The sequence below is a fragment of the Corythoichthys intestinalis genome, chromosome 21, assembly GCF_030265065.1.
Source record: "Corythoichthys intestinalis isolate RoL2023-P3 chromosome 21, ASM3026506v1, whole genome shotgun sequence".
Lineage (NCBI taxonomy): Eukaryota > Metazoa > Chordata > Actinopteri > Syngnathiformes > Syngnathidae > Corythoichthys > Corythoichthys intestinalis.
The window spans coordinates 33,831,296-33,841,665 of record NC_080415.1 but is presented as its reverse complement, the minus strand read 5'-3'; the positions used below and the strand labels follow the sequence as shown (position 1 = coordinate 33,841,665).

Here is a 10,370-nt window from a genome sequence, read left to right as displayed (position 1 = left end):
AAGCGGATTTAGTGACGGACTTTAAATGGCTATCAAATTTTAGGTCTGAGTCAATAATTACGCCAAGGTTTCTGACTTGATTTGTAGCTGTAAGTGACATTGTGCTAAGTTGGCTGCTTATCTTTGACCTTTCCTTTTTTGGCCCAAAAATGATCACCTCTGTCTTCTGCACATTTAACTGGAGAAAATTCTGGCACATCCATTCATTGATTTGATGAATGCATTTGCTCAGGGTGACTAAGGGACTATAATCATGTGGGGACACAGAAATGTACAGTTGTGTGTCATCTGCATAGGCGTGATAGGAGATGTCATACTGTTCCATTATCTGAGCTAACGGAAGCATATAGATGTTAAATAAGAGTGGTCCAAGAATTGACCCTTGGGGGACTCCACACGTGAATTTGGTTCGTTCTGACTGATGGTTTCCGATTGACACAAAGAAATCCCTATCATGTAAATAGGATGTTAAACGAAAACTGTCTCGTTAAAATGTTTAAACTTGCCATGTTCTTGTATTTTCTTTTACTTTGGTAAATGAAACTAGCATTAGAGTCCAATCATATCCATTTTTGAGCAATTTGTCAAAAAACAGCCACTTGACTCCTTCGCAGCCATTGATGGTGACGGACGTCTAATCCATAGGGACTCTTATTTAAAACTAAATAGACATTTATTGGCGTGAATGAGTTGAGTCCTAAAAGTTTTTGAAGAGAAGCAGTCCAATCTCTTTCAGCGCTCTTAAAGGTCATCGTCTTGGTCTTATCTAGTTTTTCTGAGCTTTATAAAGTTTTCCCATTTTTTTTTTTTTCAGTCACGACTGCTTTGTGTTTCATCCTTGCTGCCAAACGCCACGGAACAGATCCAAATTTGTGATTTGACATATGAAAAGGAGGCGAATAGTTAAAAAGCGTAAGACGTCAAAGAATATTTAGTTTTATTGGAAACATGTTTTATGAACTAAATTTGAAAAATAAGTTTAAAGTTATAAAATTATAATTTTCATTGTCTAAACATTTTAAAGTCACATTTTTAAATTTTTAAATATGTATTTTATGAACAAAAAAAAAGTTTAAATTTTTTTTTCATTTATTTTTTCATTAAATATTTTTAAAATGTAAGACAATTAAAAAAAAAGTTTTTAATTAAATTTTTAAAACAATCAAATTTGCTGTCCATCTCGTTTTTATTTTTAAATGGTAAAATTTACTGTTAACGCTTTAAATGCGAATGAATAACTATTTTTGGAGTGTGGGATGGGATTTTCAAAACAAATTAAAAGGGAAAAAAATAATATGGGTTAATTATGTGTATACATTTCAAATATTTTTAATTATTTTATCATTACTACTTTGTTTTTAAGTATTCACCCGAGCTTTTTAAAATATGGAAAATTTATGCATCAAGGATTTAAGAACAAAAAGAGGCCTTTTGTTGGCGTTTCAATAGAATGTGCTTGAAATATCCAATATGCGAGTATGTTGTGGTCATGCTTATGCCTGCCACGTAGAGGACATTTGGTGTCTTTTTGGAGCTGCTGGCACATCTAATAAATCTTACGTGCGCTCTCTTGGTCCAGTAGTCCATCACTGTGTTAAAACAGGTGGGCCATATTCTTGACCAGACAGCCCCCTCCCATCTCCGTCTGTCCTCTACTCGGGCTGGCGTCCTTGTCGTTTGATGTGATGTGACTGACAATGGTGGAAAATTCCCCAACCCACGTTTCCAGCAGATAATAAGTGGAGACATTTTTGCAAAAACATGTTTCTGTTTAATTGGACTTTTTACATTGAAGTTATTTTCACATTGTAAATGATGACAAGGACGCGTTTTCAAAGTACTGCCGACAATAATTCCTTTGTTTTTCCACTGTGCTTGTTCATGTAACAGCCCAGAAATAATGTAGACATACAGTAAATGTATACACATTCTCAACTGTATCTGGAAATGGAGGCGTGTCTGGCTGTATGGCACAGTTGCAGATTGTTGACGGGGTCGTGGTTAAGGTTAGGGTTTCGAATTGGTTGAAATACTGCAGTACTTCTCAAATAGTGGGACAGCATGTAAGCTCGGGGAATATACTTTTTTGCTGTGTTTTTGAACCAAACAAGAGCACACCGCAAAGAGCACTGGAGATATGAAGAGCTAAGACGAAATATGAATGTAGCGTTTTGCTTTGACTGTTAATAAAGTATCTAAACATTTTTTTGAAGCGCACAGCTGGAAGCCAACCCGATTAAAAAGTCACTTAAAGACATTAGACCTTGATCACATTGATAAGCCACTAGAATTTTTTTCAGCGAAAATGTGCCAAATATTGCCAACAATCGTCCCGCTTTGTCAGTCTTACATCGGTAAACCAGCAAGTAGGGCTGCAGCTATCAATTATTTTAGTAGTCGATTAATCGATGAACTAGTTCAAAAAATCGAGTAATCAGATAAGGAACATAAAAAATTAAAATACCTGAGCTGAGCTTCAAACGGTTAAAAATAAACAAGTAAATGAGGATGTAAGTACAACAAAAGAAACAACTGGCAAACTTACATAGCAAAAGTCTGATAACTTAAATGCTATAAAATGCTAACGTTTATTTATTTTTTTGTACAATGCTCTGAACAAATGGTTCAAACACATATTCCCACAATAAACGGCCATATATATAAACTAAAATTACAAATGCATTAAAAAACATTAGCTCAAACAAAAACTTAGCTTATGTTGGTCTTAACAGGGAGTAGCTGGATTCCGCCATGTGACATGAGTTATATTCACTATTGCCACTAGAGAGCAGTGTATCCACCTAAATCAATAAAACTCAAGGCAATCACTTTCAAAACAAACCATTACAGCACCACTTTAATTAAACAAATACTCGAAGCACCAAAATTTAATTTGACTCTTTTTTTCTAATCCGATTACTCGAGTTAATTGTGACAGTATACCGAGCGAGCACTGTTAGCATCATATAGGGTGGCATACCAAGTTGCTCAGTACAAAATAACCTCACACCAACGCAAAGGTATGGAGCCCCTAAAGGGACATTGAAAGGAATAAAATGAATATAAACCATATGGTTAACACCAAATAGTATGTGGTGCGCACTAGAACCTATCTGGTACGCACCAGAAACTACCTGGTACACACCACATATTATGTGGTGCGCACTAGAAACTATCTGGTACGCACCAGAAACTGTGATGCGTACCAGATTGTTTCTAGTGCGTACTAGAAACTATCTGGTAAATATTAGCATTGTATAGCATTTAAGCTAGCGGACTTTTGCTAAGTTAGCCAATTGTTCTTTTGTAACATCCTTTTATTTATTATTATTATTATTATTATTTTTATATCGTTTGAGGTTAAGCTCGGGCGTGCATCGGACACCAGCAGTTTTGCTGTGCTAAAAATGATAAATCAGGATTTAGTTGATCTTTACTTCAATGTTGACTCAACTAGCGCCTGAGCTTAGCCTCAAACAATATAAAAAAATAAATAAATGAGGATCGAAGTACAACAACAGAACAATTGGCTAACTTGCATAGCAAAACTCTGCTAGTTTAGATGCTAACTCATGCTAATCTTTACCAGATTCTGACGTAACAGAAAATAGAGAAGTACTGAGCTATTGAATGGACCGTGTGCCAGAGATGCCCTCATTTCCAGATGTGAGCCAAGCCCCTGGTAAGCACTAATGAACAAAGTTTCCCTCATGACACCATCGCGACTGGCGTAATTAGCCTTATTTTTGTTTCAAGAAATGATAGCTCTCTCTGAAGATGCTTAAATCGGCATTATAGATGATCTTCTTTGTTTTGATATTTACAAAATGTTTTTCCAACCAACTAACTGGATGACAAAGTTGACCTAATATATGACAAAAGGTAAGCTATATACAGCCATGTGAAAAAAATTAGTCCACCCAATGGAAGCCTGTGTGTTTTCTAACATAGATGGCCGTATGGATGCTTATTATCAATTTTAACAATCGTGAGAGATTCAAGTTGTAAAACTAAACAATTAAAACTGAAAAAAAGATATTTTATACCTTTCTGTAAAATGTAATTTTTAATAAATGCAATTTCTGTTGAGAAATCAATTAGGACACCCCCACATTTAATCCCATTTAAAATGGCTAAAATCACACACAAGTGTATCACATCAGGTTGACACGATTAGAACATCATTACCCAGTGTTTTGGAGTAGGCTTGCCTTATTTAAACCTCACATTTAGTTTGGTGTGCCCCTGACTGTTGAAGTGAGAGAAAACTCCATGGTGAGATTAAATAAGCTGCCTGAGGCCTTCAGAAAGAAGATTGTTGATGCTTATGAGTCTGGTAAGGGATGTCAAAAAATCTCAAAAGAATCTAAAATCACCCATTCCACTGTCTGGAAAATGGTCTACAAGTGGAGGACATTCAAAACAACTGCCAACATACCCAGGTCTGGCCGTCTAAGCAAGTTTGCCCCGAGAGCAGACCGCAAGATGCTAAAAGAAGTCTCCAAAAACCCTAAAATGTCATCACGGGACCTACAGCAGGCCCTTGCTACTGTTGATGTGAAAGTACATGCCTGTACAATCATACAGAGACTTCACAAGTTTAACCTTCATCGGTGGTGTGCCTTGGCTCTCCAAGAAAAACATGAAGGCCTGACTGAAGTTTACCAGAGTGAATGTAGACAAAGACAAGGACTTCTGGACTAATGTTATTTGGACAGATGAATCTAAAATTGAATTATTTGGACATCAGAACAGAAGACATGTTTGGCGCAAACCCAATTCAGCATTCCTGGAAAAGAACCTCATACCAACTGTGAAGCATGGAGGTGGAAGTGTCATGGTTTGGGGATGCTTTGCTGCAGCAGGACCTGGCCAGCTCACAATTACAGAATCCACCACGAATTCTATCGTGTATCACAGGGTGCTTGAAGAACATGTGAGATCATCTGTGAAAATATTAAAACTGAAGCGAAACTGGACCCTGCAACATGACGATGGCCCAAAACATACCAGTAAATCCACCAAGGTCCTGGAATGGCCGAGTCAAAGCCCAGTTCTTAATCCCATTGAGAGGCTGTGGGGTGAAACCCCTGAAACATCTCACAGCTGAAAGTATTCTGCGTTGAGGAGTGGGGCAAACTTTCTTCAGACCGATGTCAAAGAATGGTAGATGGCTACGAAAAGCGTCTCACTGAAGTTATTTCAGCCAAAGGGGGTAACACTCGCTATTAGGTGGTAGGGTGTCCTAACTTTTTCCTCAGTTAGAATATGCATTTTTGTTGATATATTTGGTTTAATGGGTAAAACAATGTTAATTTTTGTCGTTTACCTGCAATGAAATCAATTTCTTTTCCAGAGATAAAGAAAAACAAGATCAGACACTGAAATGTGAGCATTTAATAAAGAAGCGAATATTTCAAGGGGCGTCCTAATTTTTTCACATGACTGTAAAATTCAAGTTCTCCTGTTTGAAGGAATTTTTGTTTTCTGTTTTTTTTGGGGGGAGGGGATAAAAAATCGATTCATGTGAAAGTGTTTAATGAAAAGGAGAGTTTCTATTCACATTTTTTACGGTATTCTCTCCTACTGAAGGCCCCCTAGACCTTAAAGGGTTAACTCATTGGCCGCCACTGACGGCGATAGACGTCCAGTCAACTTTGACTGACCCAGTCAATAATGGATTGGATGTCTATTGCCCTAAATAGCAGTGAAACATGATCCCCCAATGCCAGCCATCCCAGTTCAAATGGATTTGAAGTCTATCACTGTCAGTGGCAGTAAATTAGTTCAAAGATCTGACTAATCTTTAAATTGTCTGTATTTCAGTCTCTCAACAGTGCATCTCATGACAACAGACTTTTACAAACATCAACCATATCAACATTTTTGGTCATTTTCTGACATGTTACAGAGCAAACAATCATAATTCATGTAAGTATTTCTCGAATCAGATTCATCGGAAAAATCGAAAACGTGATTGGCGAATATTCTTCTTAGAATTTAGATGTACATGTGAAAGTTCTGTTGCAAGTGCTCCCTGGATCCCAAAAGTTTGAGAAAAACTGTTCAGGTGTCCAAAGTCATTGCGTCTCTCTTTGTCGATAATAACTTCCACAGCAAAACCTGACTGGTCGTCTTCTCATTGAACGATTCCATGTAGGGTTGATGAGACAAACCACAGCACGCGAATGTGGAAATTTGAAAGAGATCCACACTTGGGCATCTGCTAAAACATCTAAAAAGAGAACCTCCTCAAAAAGTTTATAGGTCCTATTTGTTGGCATACCGACAATCCTCTACAAGAAGGTGATTCCAACCAGCTGGAACGTCGGCGCCAAGGTCAAAGCGAAGAGAAGACGTGAGTTGTAAGCACGCGGGACTTCCCGCGACGAGCTTCTGGCGATGGCGTTGGAGTCGCCCGTCTGAATGACAAATTAGCACAACTGCTGTAAGTACTGGAATGTAAGTACATTCTATTATCTACCACTTAATCGAGGGTCGGTTCGCACGGGTAGCAACTTTAGCAGGGAAGCTCATACTTCCCTCTCCCAAGCGGGATTCTAAGGCGTTCCAAGGCCAGCCGAGAGACAGTCTCGCCAGCGTTTCCCGGGTCACCTCCGGGCCGTCTTGCCGGTGGGACATTCCTGGAACACCTCTGCATGGAGGCATCCAGGAAGCATCCGAACTAGATGCCCGAGCAACCTCAGCTGGCTCCTCTCTACGCGGAGGAGTAGCGGCTCGACCCTGAGTCCCTCCCGGACGACCGGGCTTATCACCCTATCTCAAAGGGAGAGCTCTCACACCCTGCAGAGGAAACTCATTTCAGCCACTTTTATCCAGGATCTTGTTCTTTCGATCACAACCCACAGCTCTTGACCATAGGTGATGGGAGGAACGTAGATCAAGAGCTTCGCTTAGCTCCTTCTTCACCACTACAGACCGGTGAAGAGTCCGCATCACTGCAGACCCTGCACCGATCCGCCTGTCGATCTCCTGCTACCTCCTACCCTCACTTGTGAACAAGACTCCAAGATACTTGAACTCCCCCACTTGGGGCAGGATCTCTTCCCCGACTCGGAGAGGGCACGCCACCCTTTTCCGACTGAGATCCATGGTCTCGGATGTGTAGGTGCTGACTTTCATCCCAAACGCTTCACTCTCAGCGAACCGCCGAGTTGGAGATCACGGCTTGATGAAGCCAGCGGCACCAAATCATCTGCAAAAAGCAGGGATGCAATGCTGAGGCCACCAAACCAGATGCCCTCAAAGCTTTGACTGCACCTAGAAATTCTGTCCATAAAAGTTATGAACAGAATAGGTGACAAAGGGCAACCGTAGCGGAGTCCAACCCTCACTGGGAACGAATCCGACTTACTGCCGGAAATGCGGACCAAACTCTGGCGCCGGTCGTACAGGGACCGAACAGCCCTTACCAGGGAGCTCGGTAACGCGAACTCCCGAAGCACCGCCCACTTGACTCCACGAGGGACATGGTGGAACGCCTTCTCTAAATCCACAAAACAAATGTAGACCAGTTGGGCGAACTTCCATGGACCCTCGAGGACCCTGATCCACTGTTCCACGGCTGGGACAAAAGCCACACTACTCCTCCTGAATCTGAGGTTCAACTTCCTGACGGACCCTCCTCTCCAGCACCCATGACAATACTTTACCAGGGAGGCTGAGGAGTGTAAGTAAAGAAACTTAAAAATGGTGATAGTCATGTCAAGTGTAGTTATTCTTACTTCACATAAAGTAGAATCCTCAGTACGATTGGACGCCAGTTTTTGGGCCTAAAAGGAGAAAAATGCTAAGATAAGATAACACAAATTGAAAAAAAAAAAGCTTTTTCTGCTCACAAAACACATCAATAGACCTCGTTGATACCTGTAATGTCCCACAAAATTGATAGGACGGGTCGGCGTGTAGATCCGGTTTGTCGTCGTCTTTGGTCTGCGCTGACGTAGGCTCGACGGGCGGCTGCCACACGCCTACGTCGGTACCGTTGCCGAACGCTTGGATGGCGTTCCCTGCGCCGGCGAATGTACAAAAAGTTTGTCATTCCGCATTAGGCGGGGCGGATTTCCAAGGCACTCACTCAGGCATCGGTTGTCGGTGAAGAAGTTGAGGAACTTGTCACACTCGGGTTTGTCGTTGCCGCTGCTGACGCAGTCGCACCAAGGTGATGGGCTGATTCCTAGTGAGCGCTCGTAGTTGGGCGTGATCACCGTACCTTAGCAAACACAAGCCATATGAGAAATGACCTCTATGTTTAAGTCAGGCTAGCCATATAATTCTTAACACTGTTTGCCTCTTGGGCTTCATTACCACTTGATAGCACCATAGAGCACATGAACCACCATGAAGCTTTGAATCAACTGCCTGCAAAGCTTCATTGCTTCAAAAAGCTTCATTTGGCCATCGCCGCTCAATGTACTCTTTCACTTCACTTTGGAGAGACAACCTCTGCTGTCAACACTGTTGTCGTACAACATGCCTCCAAGCATGCATTGCATCACTACAGATGTAAATAATATTTAAGCTTCATGTTCTGCGCTAATTATTCATTAAGTTAGTGTTCCAGTAGTTTCAGAGCAAATGAACCACCATGAAGCTTTGAATCAATTGGCTGGAAAGCTTCATTGCTTCAGAAAGCTTCATTTGGCCATCGCCGCTCAATGTAATCTCTTTAGTGCTGCGACGATTAATCGATTAACTCGAGTATACATTTAGAAAAAAATATTTAAATTAAATTTTGTTGCCTCGAGTACTCGTTTAATTAAAGTGGCGTTGTAATGGTTTATTTTGAAAGTGTTTGGATTTAGTTTTATTTATTAGGGTGGATACACTGCCCTCTGGTCTGCCTCTTTTCACATGGCTGAATCCAACTGCTCCCTGTTAAGACCAACGTAAGCTAAGTTTTTGTACGAGCTAATGTTTTTTAATGTATTCATAATTTAGTTTATAGGTATAATTAGCCATTTTTTGTGGGAATATGTGTCTGAGCCATTTGTTTTGAGCATTGTAAAAAAAAAAAACTATCATTTTATAGCATTTAAGCTAGTGGACTTTTTTATGTAAGTTAGCCAATTGTTCTTTTGTTTTACATAGATCCTATTTTTAAAAAATTTATACTGTTTGAGGCTCAGCTCAGGTATTTTAATTTTTCATGTTCCTTATCCGATTACTCGATTATTCAAACTAAATAATCCACCGATTAATCGACTACTAAAATATTCGATAGCTGCAGTCCTAAATCTCTTACTTCACTTTGGAGAAACAGACAACCTTTGCTGTCAATACTGTTGTTGTACAACATGCCTCCCAGCATGCATTGAATTACTACAGATGTAAATAATATTTAAACTTCATGTTCTATGATAATTATTCATTTAGTTAGTGTTCCAACAGTTTCATAGAGCAAATGAACCACCATGAACCTTTGAATCAATTGGCTGCAAAGCTTCATTGCTTCAAAAAAGCTTCATTTGGCCATCGCCACTCAAACGTAATCTCTCAGACAACCTTTGCTGTCAACATTGTTGTCGTACAACATGCCTCCCAGCATGCATTGCATCACTACAGATGTAAATAATATTTAAACTTCATTGTATATGATAATTATTCATTTAGTTAGTGTTCCATTAGTTTCATAGAGCAAATGAACCACCATGAGGCTTTGAATCAATTGGCTGCAAAGCTTCATTGCTTCAAAAATCTTCATTTGGCCATCGCTGCACAATTTAATCTCACACTTCACTTGGGAGAGACGGACAACCTCTGCTGTCAATACTGTCGTTGTACAACATGCCTCCCAGCATGCATTGCATTACTACAGATGTAAATAATATTTGAACTTCATTGTATATGATAATTATTCATTTACATAGTGTTCCATTAGTTTCATAGAGCAAAGGAACCACCATGAGGCTTTGAATCAATTGGCTGCAAAGCTTCATTGCTTCAAAAAGCTCCTATGCCATCGCCGCTCAATTATATCTCTCACTTCACCTGGGGAAGACAGACAACCTCTGCTGCCACCTGCTGTCAACACCGTTGTTGTACAACAGCCTCATGCCTCCTAGCATGCATTGCATCTCTACAGATGGACTGTAAATAAATTTTAAACTTAATGTTCTGTGCTAAATATTCATTTAGTTAGTGTTTTATTAATTGCTAGTTATGCTATTAAATTTGTTGTCATGTGATCATTTTAGTTTCGCTTTGAAACCTACAGTTTGAATGACTTTTGATTTAATCACTAGCGATTATTTGTCCTTTTTCCATGAAGTGGATCTGCTTACAAACTGTAAGCGTGGACTGTTCCTCCCTGCCTCATGCATGCCATAAAATAGCAGGGTATTTTTTTC

At 40.0% G+C, this 10,370-nt stretch overlaps 1 protein-coding gene across 1 annotated transcript in view; it reads right to left on the bottom strand.

Moving 5' to 3' along the window:
• Positions 1–1,637: 1,637 nt before the first annotated feature.
• gfra1b (gdnf family receptor alpha 1b) overlaps positions 1,638–10,370 on the bottom strand; it is a 33,797-nt gene continuing 25,064 nt past the window's right edge. The window contains exons 7-10 of the mRNA XM_057827031.1: positions 8,099–8,233; positions 7,888–8,030; positions 7,746–7,793; positions 1,638–6,422 (exon numbers count right to left, since the gene is read on the bottom strand). Of these exons, the coding sequence (XP_057683014.1) occupies positions 6,297–6,422; positions 7,746–7,793; positions 7,888–8,030; positions 8,099–8,233 (452 nt within the window). The 3' untranslated portion in view covers positions 1,638–6,296. The remainder of the gene's footprint in view (positions 6,423–7,745; positions 7,794–7,887; positions 8,031–8,098; positions 8,234–10,370) is intronic.